Genomic DNA, 23,699 nt, shown 5'->3' on the forward strand with positions numbered 1-23,699 from the left:
TAAGTTTTTTGAGTGTTCCCCTCCTGGATGTATCATGCTGTAGGCATTTGCTTGAGAGGTGGATAGGCAGAAGGAATTTAAAGAACTAGCTTCAGCCTTTTCCCCCTCATTGTAAGACACTGTAACTCCCTTTTACAAGGTAATCTAAGAACTGGTCCTGGACATCCCCTTCCCTGCCACTAGTGTTTGGGAAGGGTGCAGGCAGGAAAAGCACTGCAGGTCCTGTTGCCTCACTGCAGCCCTCCCCCTCTGAGGAAGCTCACACATGTTCAGGGATACTCTGGCTTCCCCTTGTCACCACCAGGGCACTGACACCTAATACACCTTGCTTAGGACAGCTGTTTAGGCAGCCTTTAAAGTCAGTAGGGAGGATGCCCTTAAAACCCCCATTCACCACCTGTAAAGACAAACTCTCCCCGTACTGAGACAAGACTACCTTTGAGAGGCATCTCCCTGAACTACAACTAGGAAGGAAGCACAGATAGCTACATAAGTCACTGAAGTTTAAAACAATCAGCTAGTTATAGTTCAATATCTGGCTTCTAGGATTAACCTGACCACCACTGCATAGCTCACCTGACTTTTGTCAGAGGCTAACATTTGAGAATTACAGCTGTGTTTTGATGGGCCGTGTACATCAGCTTTAATATAAATTAATGTATTAAGTAAGGACCTTAAAAAGCTTCTTTGAACACTCTCACCCTAAAAATGGCAACATTAAGATATGTGATTTTTTTTTAAAGGCACAAGGCTGTAGCTGACTGGGAGACTTAATGCCTGGAGAATGCATGTCAAAGACTTTCCTGCTGCAAGCTTTAAATGGCACTTCTGATGCTATTTCAGGGGGAAAAAAATTCCATTCTCACAGCAAAAAAAATGCAGAGATGCTGAGTATTTCTGAAGAAAATACATATGGTCAGAGTCATTCAGCAGCTTGGTTTCCAAAGGATGGGAGGCCAATATCTGCACTGCCCCCACACTTCCAAAATCAGTAACTCCAACCTATTCTGAAAAGGTGTTAAGGAAAGACATTAAGAGATTTAAGCTATTGAAAGCTCTGTGGAATCAGGCTGGGAAAGAGGTCCAAATAACTCCTCTCAGGGGGAAAAGATGGGCAGAAAGATGCCCCTGGCCTAGTGGAGATAATGTCAATCAACACAGGAATATGGAGAAAGATGCTCAAGCTGCAGGGGGTGTCAAACATTCACAGGAAACAAGACTTCAATAGTTCAGCTCCTCAGAGCACTCATTTAAATACAGCTCTTTTCTCAGGATTTGCCATTCTGTAACTAGATTCAACTTCTACTGGGACACCCTTTCTGCAGTAAAAGTGTTTTGTAAGATTACACATGACTACCCCTAAACAAGCAGCAGTTTTGGAGCTGGAAGAGGGAGCACAGCCATACCCACATTAGAATGTAGCCTGCACATCTCAGCTGGTCTGGTATGAAACACTGACCACCAGCTAAGCAAAGGTATTTTACATTGCATTTTACAAAGGCAAGAAAGTGACCACTAATGTGCATGGTTCTGACTCCTATCAGCATGTGGAAACACATTTCAAACCATTTCCTTATGTTTTGATATATCTGATACCATGTTATACCTTGATACTCATGAACAATTACAAGAAGACAGAACTACCAAAGCTGCTTCTCTTAGAAATGAATGCTGTTTTCCTCCTTTTCCTGACATTTCAGAACAAGATGGTATGGTGCTTTTTCAATAAGAATACCAAAATAAGGGTGATAAAAAGGCATTTAATTTATCTGTCACTACAGACCACTGGAATTTGTCATCATTTATTGCAGTCAACTGAAAACATAGTAAAGATTTATAACAACATTCTGTGGTGCTTTACAAACATATGCTACCATCACAGGTAATTTTACTGTGATTCTATTATGTATCCTGTGTTTCAATTTAATGAAATCAACACTGAAATACATACTTTCTAAACAAGGCAATATATAGCAAATATTTTATTTAACTGTAAATTGAAACTTCATGTATTTTGAAATAAAGTAATTATGGTGCAATTCCTTCAAACAATAAAGGCTTCATAATTTTAATAATGTACCAAATGCATCTATGCCAAGTAGCAGAAACAAGTTTAAAGGAGAAAACCTACTGCAGAAACACAACATACAGATTTTGATTAAAGAAAACAAAACAGAGCAGCAAGCATCCTGCAATACTGCAAGAATTTGCTTACACACAACAATTTTCCTTTGTTTCAAAGAAAGTTAACAGAAAATGTTAGGATACAGCCCCTGCTGCTCTTCTCTGTTTATACTAACAAAAAGAGCTAAAAAAAAAATCAATCAGTATTTACAACGAAACCATATCTATGGCTGATCTAATAGCTAATGCCCCAAGCCATTTTCTTACCCTAATGCTAAATTCCAGTAAATTGCTAATAGTAATTATCTCGGAAGAGCAAGAAGACAGCTCCAAAAAAGTGCTGAAGTGCTGCTTTCCTAACTGCTGGCACTGCAAGAAAACAAAGAGAAACGATTGTTTATACCCTACAATATTATTGTATCATTTGTTACATTCAATCCCTAATCACTTTTGACAGGTACCACAAGAGATTTTGCAGCACCATAGGATTTTGTGCTTAACTGTTACTGGAGCCCAGCGCTCCTCTTTTTGGTAAATGCCAGATTGCCAGACAATGTAAGAGGGCCCCTTGGCATTCACACTTTGACTCTTACATATTATTTTGCTTATATGTTCAGTTTCCTATGTCTTATTGACACATTCCATAAACAAGTTAAGCAAATATTTGGTTACCAGCACCAGCCTGGAAGGTGGTAAAAAAGGCTTGAAGTTGCTCAAGACTGAAGGGGTATCCTCTATTTCCCGTGCAACGCACCAATTCCTTTTTAGCAATTTATAACACAGGTTAAAAGCAGCCTTTTTATTTTAGGAAAAAAATTCTTCAACAAAAGGGCTGTCAAGCTTAAAACAGACTGCCCAGGGAAGCAGTTGAGTCACCATCCCTGGAGGTATTTAAAATATGTGTAGATGTGGCACTCAAGAACATGATTTAGTGGCAGACTTGGCAGTGGTTGGACTTGATGATCTTAGAGGTCTATTTCAACCTAAATTATCTGTGATCCTGTTTTTTGAAGGAAAGCAAAATCCCTGCCTTTATGAGGTACTCTGTCCTACTGGTAAGATGCTAGCACTCTCAAAATAATCTTCAAAATCCAGGTACATCATGGATACTGGCATGGAGTGTCTAGGACCTGCCTGAGCTCTGACAGCAGCAGTCATCACCTGCATGGAAGAAGACAAGCAGGGGCCTGGACAGCACTTGGGTCAGCCCTTAATCACAAAGCTGAGGGAGAATGAAGATAAGCAACTGAAATATAAGGAAAATTATGGAAATTATGGAACTGAGACCAGTTCTTCTTATGCTATATCAAAACAGTGTAAGTCTGCAACCAGGGAGCAATGCACCTGCAGTCAGAACTGAAGAAACTAATTAGACTTGAAAATCAGGAATGCCAAGAAGTGCAACTACGTAAACATTCACGGAGTGTGTGCTGGGAAGGGTAAAACCTGGTATGAGAAGATAATGAAGTAATGCAACAATCCATGAAGAAGACTAAGAATTAAAAAATAAAATAACTGCAGTATTTTACTGCTTCTTTGCAAATTAAGATATTAAGCCTATTAATAATGATGCAGAAAAGGCACAAGCTTCCAACTAAAATTTCCACTTCCTATTTGAAAAGGTGATGTGTTGTGTGAGAAAGTATTTTCCAATATACCAACAACTAAAAAGGCAAAACATGACTAGAAATAATTAACAAATTAAAGACAGCTGACCCAGCCTATCTTTAGGTAATTGAAAATGTCAACAGATTTTGAAAATATCTGGCACTATACAGAAGGGAAATCAGAATGAATCACATATAAATACAAACCAATTTTCCAATATCCAAGCCATGCTGCAGAATTTAAAGGTTCCAAATTACCACTAATTAACACCTTTTATGAGAAACAGGCTTTCATCAATCTCATTTTTCTTGTCAGTGAAGTATTTGGTAGAAACCTATAACTGAATAGGTTCAGTATTTTTGTAGGGAATCATCACAGCGAGACAAACATCCAAACTCACAACCAGAGCAAGACAATGTCTCTAACATACACACGGGATACACAAACTGTCAGATTTCAACAAGGAGCCCCCCCACTGGCTGCCAGTCAAGTGACCTTAGGGGAGGCTGCTCAGATTTCTGACAAGACCAACACACTTTAATGTTCGAGTTAAGAAAAACCATGCAAAGGCAAAGCTGGGCAAAGCTGCACCTTTTTTATGATTCTTGTGACTAGACAAAATCCATTTGCTCAGGCTATCAAAAAGAACTTGCACAGAAATAGAGCACATGTTCACATTTCAATAATGACAACTTACTCTCATTAGTAAGTAACCACACGTGGTAGATTTGCACTCTACTACTACTCCACTACAGTACTTACGACTAGGCAAATTCTGGAATCAAGAACCAAGATCAGTCTGACTGAAAGATATTTAGTTTGATGCCAGATAACTTAGTTTTAAGACCTGCAATATTAGGATGACCTAATGGAATTTGTCCCCTTTGACCATAAGGTTTCAGACAGTAATGCTGTATTTTTCCCAAGCAGCATTTAGCCCATGTGCAAAAGGGCACCTCCACTTACAAAAGAAAAGATAATGCAAGTAGCATGAAGAAGACAGGTGATAAAGGACAGTGTTCTAGAATTGCAAATAGAGCACCTCAACAATCAAGAACTGACCCTCTCCAAAATTTAAGTCTCCATTTCCATTGTGCTACTTACAGTCCTCATTCAGAGACAAGATGTCCCTTCCCTACAAATAGGAAAAAACACCCAACCCACTGCAATAGGGACAGAGGGAAGGTTCTTGAGTAAAGAGGCTTTTTTTTTACCAGGGAGCCACTGTATGAAATCAGGGACCCACTGATCTCAGAGTTGGTTCTACCTTTGACGAATGGTGTTCAGGTTCATGAAATGCGAAGTTCTTTCAACACTTTTACAACACCACATAAATCTTTACATACATTAAGAAATACAAGTCCTTATACATCTCAATAAGCTCCTGACTACCAATTTCACACCACTACATTTGCATTTATAATTGCACAGTGTAAATAGTATTAAAGATCAGGCAGACATTGAGCCACTAACAGCTCCATAATCTGAGCTGCAGCACTGTGTTTAATTACACTGCATTATTAAGAAAATTCATCACATGACAGAATGTGGTGGCATGACAGAAACAATAAGCTCCACGACAAATCCAGGTGAGACTTTTTTCTGTACATTATATTTTTTAGCAACCTCAAATATTTTATTAGCAATACAGACATTTAAATACTAGAAATCTATACAACGTCCTTTTCTTTCCCAGTCTCCAAAACGTGTAGGTTCAGGCCCTCTGGGTCCACCCCTCTCTTTTGTAGTAGGATTGATTCCATCAGGGAATTCTAAAATAACAGAGAAAGATCATTAAAATTTCTATAATGCTGACAAATATAAAGATGCTATCATTTATTTTCCTTGTAGTTTCATTTTCAAAGGCAAAATAAATTCTTTTCTGTTTTGAAAGGCAACATTGAGCTAATTATTTCCCAGAGCCCTACAAAATAATTTCAGTTTTTTGACTGCAATATATATTATCATATATATTATGTATATATAGATCTAGATACAAATATAGATATAACATTATACTGTTTATTATGCAAATAAAGAAGGAACTGAATGTCCAGAGGCATTAAAGGACCACAGTTTCTCAAGTCAGAACTTCCATCATTCAGGTACACTGTACTTATGTTCAAGAAATCTAAAACCCCAGGTATCACTTGCTGTTTACCTCTCTAATTTAAGTACTCTGTTTTAATTTTAGCTTGAATTTTAGTCAAAATTCTGTTGGTCATGTAGTTAAAACATCCAAGTTGGATGGCTGACCCATCCAACCTAACCCTGAACACTTCCAGGAATGGGGCACCCACAGGTTCACTGGGCAGCCTGTTCTAATGGTTCACCACCCTCAGTGTAAAGAGTTTCTTCCTAACATCTAATCTAAGCCTGCCTTCCTTCAGTTTAGAACCCCTGCCCCTCGGGCTGTCACTATCTGCTTGTACAAAAACTCCTTCCCTACATTTTATAAACCCCTTAAGGTACTGAACTCCCTTTAGACATCAGAAGGCCACAATTAGATCTTCCCAAAGCCTTCTCTTCTTAAGGCTGAGCAACCCCAGCTCTCAGCCTGTCCTGGCAGGAGAGAAGCTCTAGTCCTTTGATGATCTTTATGTCCCTCCTCTGGACCCATTCAAACAGGTCTATGCCTTTCTTGTGCTGAGGACTCCACAGCTGGATGCAGGTAGGGTCTCATGAGGGCAGAGGGGGACAATCACCTCCCCTGACCTGCTGGCCCCACTGCTTTTGATACAGTCCAGGATTTGGTTTTCTGGGCTGCAATGACACACTGCCAGATCATGTTCAGCTTTTCATCCAACCCCCTACCCTGCGACAAAAGGGAAGCACACTGCCAGCTCATGCTACTTTCATAAACACCACAGAGCCTTCTGTACCTCAGCCAACATTCTTACACTACTCAGTGCACCTTTACTCAGGGCCATCTCCTAAGAATAGTTAACTCAGGCCATCAAGCCATGAAGTACTTGGGGCACAGCACCATCCTAGGCTGAGTCTCATCCTACACTAGACTGTGGGGCTCCCAGAAACTCACAGTGCCCCACATGCCCCTTGCCACACTGATTCTCCAGAGCTTCCCACTTATACACCTAATGTGGGACTCCCCCAGTCATATCCCTAACTCAGCCTGGGTGGGCAACACAGGTAACGAGATGTAAGGCTGAAAATGAGAAAAGACAACAACAGAAATTCTGGACAGCAGACAAAAAGAAAAGTGATGGAGGAAACTCATACAGCTACAGGCTATACAGGATGACACAGCGGGATACCTGTTTCATAACTGATGCCAACCAGGAAAAGAAACATCAGTACCTGAGCACCTCTGGCAGTACAAGGGGTGCAAATGAACCTGGTATTATTTTGTACATGTCAACATCCCAATATCAAAGCACTACTCATGTGCTGACAGTGGATGCAGATGCTCAAAAGATTTCTCCATGACAGCTACAGAGCAGCGAATATTCTAAATCCAGCTTCAACTCTTAGTTTTTTCCTAGTAACACAACAGGCTATTGCTAGTGCTACATGTAAAAAATACAGGTGCAACTAAAGAGACCTTGAGTCTTGCTCCAAACCTGGAATACCTAAGCAAATAAAATATATTGATTATGCATCTTTTAAACGAAGCAGTGATGGTATTGATTTTCCTGCGAATAAAAAGATGAGAATGAAACAGCTGCTTACACAGCAACTCCAACTGTGAGTTTGTTCTCGAGTGAGCCACAATCTGAAATTGGAGATGATTCTATAATACAAGAACAATACAACAATACAATGACAAACTTGCAGAGAAATTTGTGAAAGAAGGAGAAGCAGAAGCAGCTCTTCACCATGATGCAGCTTTCCCAATGGCTGTGGTGGCCTCAGGGTAATACACTCTGGAGTAGGAGACCTTTTATTAGTTCTGCTGCACAAAAAAAATATGCCATTTTAGCCTGTATGAAAAGAGGGGGCTTTTGTGAAAGAGTATCTGAGGATTTTGGATATGAAATTAAGGATTCTAAGGTGGAAGAACACGATTAGTTTCCTAAATGAATGTAAGGAATAATTAGTCTTTATGCTGCTGTCATTTAACTGTGGAGGCCTTATGGAATTAAAGAAGGGGCACATCCCCAGGGGCACATCCCCATGGACTGAACTATGCATGGCACTGACTTGCCTGGATGTTGAATATGGAGTCCCTGGCAGATGTGACAGCCATGCTACCTTTTAATTTTCTGGAGGTGAGTGGCACTGCTCTCGTGAGACAGTACCACATCCAGTTCTGGAAAATTACTTTATCCAAGTTTATCCAAGGCTACATCCCAAGAATTGAAGCAACTACCACTGTACAGAAGGCCACATTAATGTGTTTGAGGGATTTAATGAAGTACTACCTACAGATGAAGGAAATTCTGCTTCCAATGGCACTCTGCTGCCTTCCTTTTGGAGACTATAGATCAGTCTGTATTTCTTTTCCTCAGGATGTTAGTGTTTTCAGACTTGGCTTCCTGTTTACATGGTAAGGCAGAATATATTCTTTATATAGAAGAATAAGAAGAAAATATTCCATCAACTGGTTAATGCTTAATTCATGAAGATGTTGGGAGAAGAAGCTTGTGTTTAATTTGCTGCAAATAGTTAAAAGTTATTCTTTGCATTGCCTCTTTGAAAGTTCTTTTATCATAAATACTTGTTAAAAAAAAAATCACAAAAAACCCCCAAACCCCACCCAGAGTACTGTGTTCAGCTGTGGAGTTCCCAACACAAGAAAGAGGTGGACCTGTTGGAACAAGTCCAGAGAAGGCCACCAAGACAATCACAGGACTGGTGTACCTCTCCTATTAAGGCAGACTGAGAGAAGACTGAGACAATTGGGGTTCTTCAGCCTGCAGAAGAGAAGGCTCTGGGAAGACCTTTTAGAAGCCTTCCAGTACCTGAAGAGGGCCTGTAAAAAAGCTGGAGAGAGAGGGCAGGTAGTGACAGGACAAGGGAGACTGGCTTTAAAATAAAAGAGGCTAGGTTTAGATTAGTTATTAGAAAGAAATTCTTTACTGTGAGGACGGTGAGGCACTGCAACAAGTTGTTCAGAGAGGCTGTGGATGCCCCATCCCTGGAAATGTTCAAGGCCAGGCTGGACTGGGCTTTGAGCAGCCTGTTTCCCTGGAAGGTACCTCTGTTAAAGGCAGGGCTGGTACTAAGTCAGGACACCTAGGAAAATTTGCTTATCTTCAAGAGCAGAGGGAGCCCAGGCTCTCTGTGGGACTTGCTACAAGGTTTGATCACAGTTATTCTGAAGGTTCTTCTCCCCTGGTGCACCATTTGCTGCAACTCATGCCCACTGCCCTGCCTCTATCTTATCTTCAAGAGCAGAGGGAGCCCAGGTTCTCTGTGTGACTTGCTACAAGGTTTGATCACAGTTGTTCTGAAGGTTTTTCTCCCCTGGTGCACCATTTGCTGCTGCAACTCATGCCCACTGCCCTGCCTCTGGTTTGTTTTTCAGAACCAGTAAGCCTAGAAAATGATTCTAAAGAGTGCTGAATGTCTGTCACTGTCTTAAACTGACATCAGCACAGCACCTCGCAGTCTTGCCTCTAAAACACAGCTTCCAATTTTGTAAAACATTACTTACTTTCCAGGGGTTCTTTCTCCATACTGGACTCTTCTGGTTCATCAAACCTCCCCACTGGTAACTTTGGTTTCCTTAGTGGCTGCTTAGCAGGTTCAGATCTTCCTCCTGGCTTAGAGCTGGAGCTGCTTCGCGAGTGGCAAAGCAGTGATGACTCTATCAAGCAAATGGACATGTGTAGCATAAATGTGGGAGTTTAACACTGAGTAATGCTCTGACTGTCCAGAGCACCTCTACTGGAAAAAAACTACTTCAGGGATGAGGGAGAGGAAGGCAGGAAAACAAACTCTAAACATTATTTAACATTCAACTCATGAACACCTAAGAAATCAGCACAGATAATTATTTTTGGCTCTAGAAACAGATGTAGGCAAAATTGTGTTAGTTGTATAACTCAGTTCACATTAACAGTGTATTTTAAACCGCCTGAACTTATCTTTGCTGTTACTTTCTTGTATTTTAGACTCTTAAACAGTAATTATGCTACCATCGACCAGTACAGTCTGTTTTCCAAGAGAAATCTTAACCTCCCCCACGAAACCTGCTGATTTCCATATCCTGGCTCACTTCCAGCAGCTTTTTAGTCAGAATATGCTTCTGCTTTCCCAAAGGAAAGTTTAAAAAAATAAAACGTTCCCTTAGTAACAGGTTTTCCAGAATGTCGGCAGAAGATAGCTGGGTTTCCCTTAGGATGGTAAAATAATTCAGCTGGTAGTCAAAAGCAGGAAAAACTTTGAGCATGTTTAAGTTCAATTATGTAACTGCATACAAATGCTATCATTAAAAGCATTAACTTTTTTTCCTTTAAACTCCTACTAACATTTTGGTTAAAAAAGCCAAATGTAAATGTTCACAGTGAGCATAAACTATCCATTAAAAATATTTTGGCTGTGGACAGATACCTAAAGCAGTTCTGACATTTCTTAAGAAGCAAGATTCAATCAGAAATCCTCCCTGTATCAGCAAAGTACCTGAAAGAACTTTGATTCTGCTTTCCTCAGGAGACTGAATCGGGAAGCCTTGTCAAGTAGTCAATTTGACTCACTTTAATATACACCAACTAGCAAATCACTTGTATTCCCAGAATCAGCATATTCATTCATTTCATAAGATTCAAACAGAAATCCTCCCTGTATCAGCTGGGTGCAAAGTACCTGAAAGAACTATGATCCTGCTTTCCTAAGGAGACTGAATTGGGAAGCCTTGTCAAGTACTGTCAATTTGACTCACTTTAATATACAACAACTAGCAAATCACTTGTATTCCCAGAATCAGCATATTCATTCATTTCAAAACACCACATCTTAAATATCAAACCCTGCAGTCACATAAACTGTATTATGTCTGCAAACTGCTGCCAATGCCCCAAAGGAGTAAAGCATGGCGTAACAAACAATCAACAGTAAAGGATCCAATCTGCTGCAAATATCGGGTCTTTCTACTCCTGCCAATCTTCTTGTCATTCTTCAGTAAGCTAGAATCGGAAAGCTAGCAAGAAAATTCAATTATAGCAGGTATTCCAGTCCAAATTAAAATAAAAATCAGATTAAGGTGCCAGTATAAAATTTATTATCTCAGTCACTAGAGAAAAGGCAAACCCCATTTTCCTTGATATATTTACTTGATATTCTTGACCAAAATACAGTCTTCTTGACAGAGAGGTGACAGAAGTTCAACATTAAGCATCTCTGAAAAAGATGAGATGAACTATCAACATCAGTAAACCACATTGTACAAACTGATCTTTGATTCCCTCCTCTTTTACACAGTGTCACAATGCCCTACCATTTATTAATTATATGACTGAACTTGGAGTTGAAAATCCCAATTCTTTAAAGTTGCTGCACTGCAATATTCCATCTTTTGAAGTGGCCCACAGCATGTGATTTATCCTAACAAAGCCATCCATGCAGTGGGATTTGGGCACACATTGGGATACTCAGAGGATTACAGCATTAGCCACACCTCGCCATGAATCTGACACCCAAACAGAGCACAAACATCTAACAAAAATTTTTAACAGCTCTTCCATTAACATACAGGTTTGTTTAAGTGCATCGTATCAACAGCAGCACAGAACCTCAGCTTTTGAGGAGAGGGAAGCACCTAACAAACAGCCCAAGCTGAGGCCTGTGGGACAGGCTGTTATCCAATCTATCTTACTTCTCTATAAACAAACCAGCTGAATTTCCTCAGGTGAAGGGAACGGCCCAGTGACTTCCAGGTCCACAGCACGCTTCCTCCAGCTATTCTCCAAACGTTACATCACTCTTTAACATTTTGCTGTCCTTAAGAAGTACGAAGCAATGACAGGGCAAGAAAACCTCCGCAATAACAGAGCTGCCCGACAGCAGTAGGTTTACAGTACAGGCGAGACTATCAATATCGAAAGGGCGAGAGGGAAGGGGTTAAGAGCAGGGAAACCGCAGGGCCACGGAAGGTGCGGGGAGAGCTGCGAAAGCCCCCGGCCCCGCGGGCTGAGGAGGCGGGCGCGCCACACTCCTCGCCTGCCGCCATCTTGGGCGCTCTCCAGCCCCGCCAGCGCCAGCAGCCCCGGGCGGCGCCCGCCCCGTCCCCTCGCTCGTCAGTTCCTGCGGGAGGAAGGGCAGGGGAGCCGGGGAGCCCCCCGCGGCACAGCCCGGGCCCTCCCGCCCTTCGCCCGCCTCTTACTCGCTGCCCCGGGCGCGCCGCGCAGCAGCCGCAGAGCCATGGCCGGGACGGAGCCGTGCGGGGCGGGCAGCGCCGCCGCGCAGGCGCCCAAGGCGGTGGCGGCTCCAGCCGGGGGCAGGCGGCGAACGCGGCCCCGAGCGGGGCGGCTTCAGCGGCCTCACGGTCCCCCGAGCGGGGCGGCTTCAGCGGCCTCACACCGCCCCGAGCGGGGCGGCTTCAGCGGCCTCACGATCCCCCGAGCGGGGCGGCTTCAGCGGCCTCAACATCCCCCCGTGGCCCTGCGCTGCTCCCCGGCTCCGGCAGAGGCGAACGGCCCCTGGGGAGCCACGGTCCCGATGAAGGCAGCTACAGGATCACAGAGATGCTCAAGAAATACGCTGTAACTCTTCTATACACTCCCAGGCCAACGTGGAGCTTCTTCAATGTGAAGCGTTTAGCGCTGCAGGAGCCCGTTTTCCCCTCAATGTCTAGTGTAGTCCAGCTAGGGGTTTTTTTTTGTTGTTGGTTTGTTGTTTTTGTTGTTTGGTTTTCCTTTAATAATAAAAAAATAGTACATTGTTCAAATGATACACAAAGACTGCTAAGGACACGAAGGAACTTCGGCTAACACCATAGTGATGTACAGACAGCGTTTGTGCTTTCAGACAGCATCTTTCCAGTTTCTGACTTTAAGCACTGAAGTTTCTTTTAGTGCTCAGTATAAACCTAACTCTGTTACTTATAACATGTTCATGGAGTGGCGTTCCAGTTAATTACAGTTAATGTTTTGAGTATGGCAACTTTTGCTTTTTGTCGCGCTTTAAACTTCTCCAGCTAACCTTGTTCTTAGATAAAACAGAATTCAGTGTACACAGATACTAACCTGAAGAAGATAACTTGGAGATCTGAATCTAAATAGCATTTTTGGTTCATCTAAATAGCATTTTTGGTTCACATCTGAAAGCTTTAAGAAAGTAAATCTTGGTAAATTAAAGAGCAGCAGCACTTCCTGGAATTTATTGGAGCTGCATCTGGCAATCCCTACATACTGAAAGTAATTAAATTTAACTGACTGGCTTACGAGTGACATTTTCTCAATCAGCCCTTTATAACATGGTTAATTAGACATTAGAGACTGAAAATAATGGAAACCTTTTCCTTTATCCTCTTGTTATCCTAACAACAAGACGCTGGGCATTAGATCAGAGAGAAAAAAGATGAATGCAGGAAAAAATACTCTGTCTGAAAGCAGCAAGGAGAAAACCTAAAGAGATCTTGTCAAAGTTCAAAAACTTATTATTCATATCTTCAGTACAATAAAAACATGAAATCCTTCCCTTAAAAAAAACTTACCAAGCTGCCAGCAGACACCAAGTAATAGTAAGCTCTGCTCCTAAATCAATTAACACAATCCATGAAAAATTATACATTTATGCATACATTGTATATACAAGCACACATGTCAAATTTCAAATGGTAAGAATGAAATAGCAGTGCAAGACTACTGAGGTACTGCTTATCCACCTAAAAATTAACTGTCTTCAAAACATATTTCTTGTCTTTATTGTATTGCTGTAAAAATTCACTTGTAACTCCTGAATTATTCATTTCTAGATCTTTTGGCTAAGGAGGTAATAAATCTTAACACTGGTAAAAACAACTGTAGCATACACCACAGGAATTTTCAACTTTGTGATTAAATGGACTGTTTTCTTGTTTTCCTTCCTCTGTTTACCGATCATTTATCTCTTGCACTGCAGCTTCCTTTGCAAGATGACACAAACAATATTGTACTTAGCTTTGCTGTTCTAAAACATGGCAAAAACTAGGGAATAAAAGCACAAAGCTTGCAGCAGGTCAGTTCAGAGGAGCCAGATGTACCGGTCTTGGAGACTGCCTGCAAAGCACCACAAGCAGCACAGCCCTGGGCAGCGAGTGCACTGACACTGCCTGAATGCCCCCTCTGCCTCCGAGACCACATCGAGAACCTCGGTTATCTGAACACCACACCTGGTCAGGGCTAAGCAAATACAGCTGGCTTGGAAACAAGGTTGTTTTGTGGTTACAGAGTAAGTTTTCCATCAACGTCAAATCTCTTGGCTCTGCTGCAAATCCTGGTGATTTCCAGCGTAACATGAACTCGTTTTCCAAAGTAGTAGCAATGCCTAGATTTACAGTAACAGAAAGTTTAGTTTGTATCAAGAATTCAAGCACAACCCAAGGAATTAATTTATATACACAACATGGAAACAGAGGTTCAGACACTGTCATTTGGTGCAGTGATCTCCTAATTATATCACTGAGAGCTTTTTGAAGTAACAGTACCAGCTTACTGCCTTCAGGGAACAAGAGACTGACAGATAAAGGAACGTTAAGATCTCAGTTCGTACCTCTCATTCTGTAAGCAGCATAATTCTCTTTGAAGCAGCTGCAGGCTACCTGCATGAAGGAGAGGTCACTATAAAGGAAGATGAAGCCCTCATTCAAACAGAAGAGTGGTGAGATGGTGAGTAGCAGCACTTTAGAGCTTCTACTCCGTCAGATGACACTGACTAATGTGTACACAGGTCTAGCAAAGAGAAGGTACAAAGCTGCAGGAATAGGGGGAACATGCCAGGCAACACACGCACAGTTGTCCAAAATATCCCATCCTACATGTGTTGCTCAGAGAGCAACTGCAAGTGACTACCAGACCACATATGGACTAAGCAATAAAAATTAAGGTAAAAGAGAATGAATTTACAGTTTTCTTAATTTGCCCTGGTCCTTAAGATACTTACATACAGATATCACATGATGTCTTGCACTATCCATTTTCCTCAAAGAACAAACCTAATTCAAGCTACTTTAAATAGATAGGACCTATTGTTATACTGTTACCACCTCCCCCCACAAAAAAAAAAAGGAAAAAAAAAGAAAAAAAAAGTGGCTATTTCTGTCATGATACTTTTGCTTTCCTGATCACAAAAGTATGCTTTACATGTTCAGATTTCCAGAGACAGAAAGCAAGACAGGCTTTTTTCAATAGTGACAGAACCATCTAAATACTTGTTTCCTAAGAACAGTTTAAAGTCTTAATTGTGAATCAAGGAATATTTTATAACTTCAGCTCCCTTCAACAGCTATTCAAAGTTGAGCCAGTAGCAAAATCCAATAATACTGTTACATAAAAGGCAGTTGATATAACAGAACATAATTTAAACATTTAGAGCTTAATAGCAACATCATAATACAAAATTAAAAATAAAAATAGGCATTGTAATAGTAAGAACATATTAAAGATACCTTTGTGTCATGAGGACTTGCCTAACACAGCTCTAACAAAACACTCTGCAGTGTATATGTTGGTGAGCTGTAGATGCTCAGATACTAATTTCAGCATCATGTAAGTTATAGGGAACCCCCCCATATATTACAAAGACTATTAAACAACATTCCATATCAAATGCAAAATCACTTCATCTATTATTATAGACATTTAATCTACAGATATAATCACTTCAACTGTTATTGCTCTATTAATTTCCAAAGTACAAAATTATTAATTATATACAAAAAGCCTCCCCAGAATTTTGGTAATTAGCAGAACATTTCAGTTTCTTTAATTGCTTTCATTAGAGTAATTTGTTCATTTTATTAACACTAGATGCAATAACACAATGCTAAAAATAAACATGCATTATACAACGAATTTATATTTTTCAAAAAATGTTCATTACAATTAGTGTACAGTTAGTGAATGCACATATAACTCTTTTCCCCCACCTTTAGCGAACTATTGTTTGAACCAGAGAAAAGGGAAGGAAGAAGAGACCAAACAATGCTATTCAGCACCAGTAGAAAGTCAGATCTTTAACATCCTGTATATCAAAAACATTTTATCTCTGTCACTAAACAGGTAAAGTTTACAATAGTCTCATTTGAAGATGTATTGATTTATATTTACAATACTTTATAGTCAATAAAACATTTTAACAATATTTAAAAATTGTTTAAATTCATAAAAGTATTGCAGAAATTTATAACATTTATTTATTTTAAGTATATACAAGGAAGTCCTCAAAAAATTGTCCATGTTCATCTGAAGAACTGACAGAGTAAGGAACCATCTTAATACAGTTTGCAAAACCCCAATTATTTGAAGGCAGCTATCACTGAACATTCAAAAATCCTTAGTTGCCATTTGCTTCTGAAAATCAAAGTTCCAGTCATAAAATTGGAGTATGTAAACTAACATGTTTTTGAGATCAGCAGAAAAAATATTCCCACAGGCATAACATATTTAACAATGACAGTAATGATTTTGTAGAAAACTGTTAAGCTGTAGCAGATATAGTAATTTTCAAATATCCAGTATTTTAGCAGCTCATTGTGTTTCCAGTTAAACTTCTACAGTGCTAAAATACGACAAGTGAACACGTAAGACATTGTTAGAATTTTAAAATCCAATTTATTTTTGGCATCTAAAGCCTCTTGTAAAATGTAGCCAAGTAACATTGACTTCTGTTGTCTGAAAGCCAATAACCAACCAAACAAAAGTACACACTGTGCTTTAATCTCCAAATAATTAGGTACCCAAAATTAAGAAAAAGTAATAGAAAAGTAAAAAGAACAAAATAAAAAAATATTGCACAGTCACATTACCTAGAAAGTAAAGTTGATGTTAAAAAGCCCTAAGTGTGGATGATATAAATTATCTTCCATATAAAAAGTATAAATATCTCTTAAAATACAGCTGCAGCTATACTTTAACACCACACATTATCTGAATTCATCTGTTAATGAGGTAATAACCAAGTTTCTGACAATGCTTTTCTCTACTGAAAATATTTTAGGGCAGCAACAAGAAAGAATTTTTCTAAAAATATTTCTGAATCAAGAACAGCAATGTGTGCAGCTCTCCCTATGAGAGAATCTGCTGTATTGGGTAATGCATTAATTACATTATAACGAACCAAATTACATTCCTTGTTTTGAAGAACTGGCAGAAGCAGGTTCTGGATCATTTCAGCATAAATTGGTCCTGTAGAGGAAAAGAAAAGTTGTACTGTGTGAATTGCCAGAAACAAACACAGTTCTTTGACCTTGAACTCAGAATGAACACATTCCAGAGTAAGAGAAGTAATGAAATGTGTTATGCTATGGTTCTGTTAAGATAGAATATAAAGAAAGTTTAATTCCCTCTAGAAATGTTGGAAAAATAATTGGAAGCTATGCATTTTAGTATTTGTACATTTATAGTGAGAATGTATTTATCAGTATTAATTTATTGCATTACATAAAAGTTATTTGTCAATATATAATAGTAGAATGCAATTGTGCTAGGATATCTCAACGGTAAGTACAACAACTGACCCTAACTGATTATGGAAAAATTACATTTTTTTTCAGTGCTATTATTAAGCCACAGCTAAATACAGCCCAGGGCTTGCTGCTACAGTTTGATATCCTCAAAAATCAAACTTATTTGTCCTTCCTGTTCATGAAATAGTACCTCAAGGGCTGTGTCTATCTCACCTAACTTTCAGCGAAGTCAGTGAGCTAGAAACCTGTTCAGTCTCATCTCCATCTGCATGTAACAACACAGGACAGATACAGAAAGCAAGTCAGCCTCCACGTGGATTTTCTCCTTCTACTACTACTACAAAGTAAGCCCAAAGTTTCCAAACACATAATAGAGCTGCCTCAGTTAAGCAGCCAAAATTAAATGGGAGGAGATTGATATGTGTGAGGTTTTAACCTGAGCGGTCTGTTTATTTTGCAGGACATTTATTACCTGATTGTTTATCCTTTAAAGCTGTTTTACACATCTCAATGCGGGCAGAGTGATAAGGAACATAACGATCCTGCAGAGATCCTACTAACACAATATTTTTGAAGTAATGAAGGCCTGCAAGAAAAAAGGTATCACTTATAGCAAATCCTCTGTTATTACTACTGAATAATTAAACATTTTACAACTGATATTTGGCACTAATTTATTACAGGATCTGGCACAAAAAGGGAGAAAAACCAATTACGATATTTAGAGCTACAAAATAATGAGATGTTTGATACCAGCCTTTCCTCTATACATATTTAACAGACATGGCTATGGCTCAGTTGTAGAGTTTCTCATTAAACTGGCTATGGTTCAAACCTTCATCTTGTTTCTTAGGAATACAGTGGTTGGTTTCTGGCTATACAGAAGAGAGTAAAGCCTCCACATGGCTTAAATAAATTTAAAGATGGATGGAGCCTTGTCTTGACTGATGTTTCAGACAACAGTTGCATTAGAATTTGTGCCTAGCGCCAACATATACATGATTTAGCCCACCTAGTGCAGGTGCCTCTCTAAGGCACTGTCTCACTGTAAGGTTTCACCAGCTCAAGCACAGGTTGAGAATCGACCCAACACAAACCTGAAGTATAATTAAACCTTTATAACTAAACCCTGACTTTCTAATTTCAGAACAAGCACGCACATAGTATAACGATGCAAAGACAGGAATCCCCAGTAATGACAGAGTTACAGCCCTTAAAGACATTGAATTGTTACATTTTCTCTAGAAAGCTGCAGCAAATTTCTGGTGCTGCCCATCTGCTTTAGGCCAGACACAATGGAGCACTTTAGGAAAATAGTTTGCCTTAGAACAGCCCCTTCTGAATATCATATTTTAGACATAAGTATCATCAATCTTTCATTATGAAAAAGTATTTGATCAAAATCTTCAGCAGGAGCAAAGAAAGTATATAGGGTATTTCATAAGATAAGTGAGTTTTACTGTTTACCTATTCTTCATCCATTTTGGGTTTAAGTAACGGGATGTGTTTAACATGTATGTTCTTTGGCAAATTCAAAATCTAGTCACAAGCTATCATACAAATAAGTAGGTGAGACCTTGACCCTCAAAACACCACCTGCTGGATCCACAGTGAGTTTTAAATTTTGCTGCCTTAGGGATTTTCCCAGATGCAAAGCCAATGTCCAAAGAAGACCACATTAAGCAGTAACAGATGTTTCTTCATCTTAGACCCCTGTTTAACTATATGATTACATAAATCAACAGAAGTTGCAAATTCTGGCCTGCACTTCTCAAAAGTGTTGTCAATCTCTTGCATGTACCCTGGGGTTAAGTGACTTCTGGAAAGACTTATGTTTAGAATCATTGTTGAGACCAGCACACAAATACCCTGTACTGAGAATCTGAAAAGAGGAACTGTGCAGGCTGGGGAATCCCAAATGCCTCTCACCTTGTGTCTGAGAGTCAAGCACAGCCAATGCTGTATGCCCACTGAATGAAGAAAGAGATGGCAGGACAGAAGCAGTACAGATATCAAGAGTTAAAGGCACCAACACTTACACTGTACATACACAAAGTTTTCCCTCAAAGGAAAACTTTCTTCCTTCTCTATGAGGGAAGCATAAAACATACTTTCTTTTCTCCTTATCTAAAATCATTAATTTTTCACATTTATTTCTCCAGTCTCCCCGAGCCTTTCCTTCTCCCTTACACCCACCTCACTGAAGGACCTGGAAACAAGATCATGTAGCTGAGGCTGTGGCCCAAAATACAGCTCTTTCCATCTCTTTGGTAAGAAAGAAAAAAGCAGAAACTGAGCCTGAAGACTTTTATATCCCTTCTACCATTTATGGGGAACAAAGTCTGAAATGCACATAATGACTCTTGAGACGATACTATCCAGGTCTTTCAAAAATCCTGTCATATAAAGGTCTGCCATCAGAAAATATGTCACATTTCTACAACAGACAATAGTACTCAAACGACAGCATCTCTAGCCATGTTGAGATACATACACATAAAAACCATGGAATAAGAATTTTTTAAAAGCCAACTGATTAATTAATCTGATTATGTCTTAGCAGGGGTCCCACAGTTTTACTCAGCATCCAGTGTGTAACTTCTCACACAGCTTCTATTTATATTCAAACATTTCTTTTCAAAAGACAGGAAAACTAGATTGAGTTCACCTTTAAATACCAGTTCAGCTTTAAATATTACTGTATCATCAACAAAATCACTTTGTGATAGATTCTGAAGAGAAGGGTAAAAACCCCCTAAGTTTTTCTAAAATAAATTTTTGATCAGTATTCCTATCTTATGGTTTTTCTTTTTGCTCCTTCCTTTTTATTTTCTGCTTCATCCAAGTGCTGTAAATTTTATATTCAAGCACCTCAAGAGCTGCATGTCAGTCTTTTCCTGCCCATATATTTGTACATTTTGTTCTTAACAAAATTCCAGGTGTGACAACCTAGAAATATTTTGATCTAGAAAAATCTAATGCCCAGATTTTTCACAAAACAGCACAAGCATCTCTGGCTCCACAACTGCTTGACTAACACACATTCACATACACCTGTCACATGAATCCTCAATAATTTTATATTGCTTAATGGAAATTACCCCCCTGCTGGCACATTACCCACTGGCAAAACACATTCTTGGCCAACAGCTGAAATAAGGACATTCAACCCAGAGAAAACTCTATGAATTATATGCTACGAATAATCTAATCTGGGATTTAGCTGTTATGCTAAATACAACTTCTTCCTTTATGAAAGTAAGTTTTTGTTTTCCCTGACCATCTTAATGGGGTAATAAAAGACTAGTTAGCAAAAACTTTAAAGTAGAATTTTGGATTTATAGTAAGAAAGGCAGATACAGAAACAGGTAATCTTAAATGTGTATGAGTGCACTTGACTTGCCACACAGTGGCTCATAGATAGATATTTAAAAAATCTCCTTTTATCTATTGGTGTAATGGATGCACTCAAGTTCTGCTCATTAGTTAGGAAGGGAAGTCTCAAAGTAATATCCTACCTCTGAAACAGAAACTGTTTACTGTTACTTTACTTGAAGAATACAGGACTAAAGTAACTCTTAAATGTTAAAACTGAAACAGGAGCTTTTTGAAAATAAGTTCTTTTCTTTTTAGGTTTCCTATTCACATTTATACACAGTTGCTTTTAAGAGAAAGGAAGCATTAACAAAGCTTACCTGCTTTTTTACTCAGTTTATATAAGAATGTCTGTCGCGGATCTGAATGGTCTCGACATGTCAGTTGCAATAAAGAACCAGACTTCTTCCATTTCTGCATAAACCACAGTCCTGCATTGTGAGGTACAACGTGAGTACAGATCCACAATAAAATATGAAAATGAATTAAACATAAGTGTAGTATATAAAGTTCATAGCAGTCTCTCAGATGCTAATTTTACTTTTCATGTAAGCATTGTCAAGCTCAGTAACAGTTTAAATTTTCATTTTCTTTCCTATCTACACAATGAAGCATGAAAGCCTTTATTTCCACTAATGTACATGCCTGCCCACAAAAAATAACTTCCAGAAAGTGTAAATACAGTAATGTTAGCCAGAATATACACATTATATTTCAATAATTTGTATAATATTACAACATTTTGATGTTCAAAAAACAACAGGCATTACTTTTCCAATTTCTAAATTGAACTCAATAAATGTAACTTGAAAAAAGGAAGCAGAATCTTCTCACAGGAATACCATAGTAAAAAGTTTTGTTTGGTACTATTTCTCATTATTAGTCAATAATAATAATAATAGGTTGCTAACTGACTTTTCAGGAAATCCTGCCTCCCTCACCATGCACATCTGCAGAAACACACTGCAGATTATAAGGCATTTTTGAGAGAGAAAAGACACAATAGTTTTGAATTATTTTAATGTATCTTATATTATTGTTTGGCAGATTAAGTATATTCAAGTTCAGTTTATTATAAATTGAGCTCAACAGATTAAAACTGGAGTTTATTTATGCTGCAACAGAAAATCTGAACCAAACATACTGGAAAATACTTATGTCCATCACCTCTTGCACATCCTTTTATTGATACTTCATTTTTATAACCCGTCTCTCTGCTTATGACAGTGAAATATGCAGTTTCTCACAATCACAGTAATGCAGAAATGTGCACCCCACATGAAATTGCTAAATTCATTTCAAAGACAAGATTTCCCCTAAACTAATACTACTAAAAATAATATTTCACCTGTATTGACAAGAGCACTGCTGTTGTAGAGGGTACCAAGATGTGGTCCAGACAGAGACAGGAAGGTGTGAAGTTTGTTGAGGTAATATTTAAATCGATGCCTTGTGAGCACTGAACGGATTATTAAATTACCCAGTGAGTGTCCAATAAAGCTGTTAAAGAGAAAAAGCAATATAACATGGAATTTTATAGCAGGATTTTTTTTTCTTTTCACAGAGAAAAAGAAAACCGGTGTAATGAAATGCTAAAAGAGCACAGGAAATAATTAATGAAATGTTTCCATTCAGACCTGCATTTTATGTCATTCAGGAGGTATAACTTGTCCATGTCTCTCACATACTCATTACAAACATGTTTTGAACTCCTCCAGAAATATTAAATACAGCATTTTGAAAAGCTAACAAAACCATATTATCCTTCCACTAGCATCTACCACCCAAACCCAAGATTATTTCTGGGCTCATTTCCCTTAGCACCAACTATTAAGAAAATGTTTTATGAGTCATGCATGACTGAAATCATAATTACTTTGGCATGTGATGGCACTCATTATGATAGATGTATGAGGATTCCTGAAACAATCTAGTGGAGACAGATTCCAAATAGGGGGGAACACCATACTTAACTGAACCTGATTATTTAAAAACAGAAGCAACATCTCAGATCTGCTTAGCAGAGACCAAAAGAAGTGATTATCAGCTTGAGCAAGCAATTGAAGAATATGTCTCTGTCAGGACAGTAGTACTTTTAGGTGTTTCCCTGGTTAAGCAATTTAAGGGAAAGACAGATGGAACTCTTTAGCTTCTTGTATCTAAGGATAAATATTACTTCATGGGTGAGGTGCTTTCTGTCACATATGCAATGCTATATAAAGCATTTTTTTTAAACGGACACTATGAAATTAAGCAATTCTAGTTATTATCCTTACAGATCCCTGCTGAGATGAGGACCACACCAGACTAGGCACTGACTTAAAGAAGACCAGACTCACAAAGTTAGAAGGAAAAAGTGCCTTTCTGCATTACAGATGCAAGGACAAGATATGGTGAAAACAGAAAACCATCCAAAATTATGTACAGTAGAAATTTCACTGCTGGATCATATATGTGTTACAGTATTATACCTCTAGGATCATCCTTCCTGTTTGCTCTGTATCACTACATTCATCAACAGAATTAGCTAGAACAAAGCTTCCTGTAACATCTGTGTAAAATTCAGTGCTAAAAGATTACTTGACTATTCAAATACTTCCCAAGCAAGAGTCACTGCTTCGGAAAATACCAATTCAAAGGTAAAAAATTCAAACAATTGCTTATAGAATGGCAGAACCACCCTGAACTCCTAAACTTGGAAATAATTATGCATTTCTATAACAGAAAAAGGGGGTTTTTTTTGTATATTACTAATACCTAGTTTAAGCATGCACATATGTTCTTCTCAGTTGCTTTTACTACTAATATCCAATATTATTTATATGAGAAATTCTTAGCTTGAGCTTGCTATATTTGCCTAACTAATTCTGAAATGAAAGATTACTTATCCTCTGTGGTGTCAGCACAACAGCAGTGCATTTGCAAAACAAAACACTTAGCTGCTCTCTTGAATACTAAAATTTAAAACTATTCCATTGGAGGACAGAAAAATCCACAGAAGAACAACAAAATCACAGATTTCTTT

At 38.8% G+C, this 23,699-nt stretch overlaps 2 protein-coding genes and 1 long non-coding RNA gene across 5 annotated transcripts in view; all 3 read right to left on the reverse strand.

Moving 5' to 3' along the window:
- Nucleotides 1-5,192: 5,192 nt before the first annotated feature.
- Nucleotides 5,193-12,172, reverse strand: SDHAF4 (succinate dehydrogenase complex assembly factor 4). The gene is made up of 3 exons (XM_039730784.1): nt 12,017-12,172; nt 9,350-9,502; nt 5,193-5,504 (listed from the first exon to the last, which is right to left on the reverse strand). The coding sequence occupies exons 1-3, from the start codon at nt 12,054-12,056 to the stop codon at nt 5,395-5,397; spliced, it is 303 nt and encodes a 100-aa protein (XP_039586718.1). The 5' UTR covers nt 12,057-12,172; the 3' UTR covers nt 5,193-5,394.
- On the reverse strand, nt 10,762-12,010 carry LOC120512454. Its single transcript, XR_005630009.1, has 3 exons — nt 11,510-12,010; nt 10,968-11,034; nt 10,762-10,834 (listed from the first exon to the last, which is right to left on the reverse strand). It is a non-coding gene; the product is annotated as an uncharacterized LOC120512454 (long non-coding RNA).
- A 3,428-nt stretch (nt 12,173-15,600) lies between the features above and the next one.
- The window catches only part of FAM135A (family with sequence similarity 135 member A), a 79,131-nt gene continuing 71,032 nt past the window's right edge, over nt 15,601-23,699 (reverse strand). For all 3 annotated transcript variants that reach the window (XM_039727049.1, XM_039727041.1, XM_039727058.1), the window contains 4 exons: nt 22,023-22,174; nt 20,995-21,105; nt 17,772-17,885; nt 15,601-17,018 (listed from right to left, as the gene is read on the reverse strand). In XM_039727049.1, the coding sequence (XP_039582983.1) occupies nt 16,813-17,018; nt 17,772-17,885; nt 20,995-21,105; nt 22,023-22,174 (583 nt within the window). In that variant the 3' untranslated portion in view covers nt 15,601-16,812. The remainder of the gene's footprint in view (nt 17,019-17,771; nt 17,886-20,994; nt 21,106-22,022; nt 22,175-23,699) is intronic.

Source organism: Passer montanus, unplaced genomic scaffold, assembly GCF_014805655.1.
Source record: "Passer montanus isolate IOZ18808 unplaced genomic scaffold, ASM1480565v1 scaffold11, whole genome shotgun sequence".
Lineage (NCBI taxonomy): Eukaryota > Metazoa > Chordata > Aves > Passeriformes > Passeridae > Passer > Passer montanus.

Coding starts and splice junctions, on each gene's coding strand:
- SDHAF4 (XM_039730784.1), bottom strand. CDS start 12,056: ATGGCTCTGCGGCTGCTGCGCGGCGCGCCCGGGGCAGCGA. Junction 9,503..12,016: donor CGGCGCGCCCGGGGCAGCGA/GTAAGAGGCGGG, acceptor TTTGCTTGATAG/AGTCATCACTGCTTTGCCAC. Junction 5,505..9,349: donor GGAGAAAGAACCCCTGGAAA/GTAAGTAATGTT, acceptor CTGTTATTTTAG/AATTCCCTGATGGAATCAAT.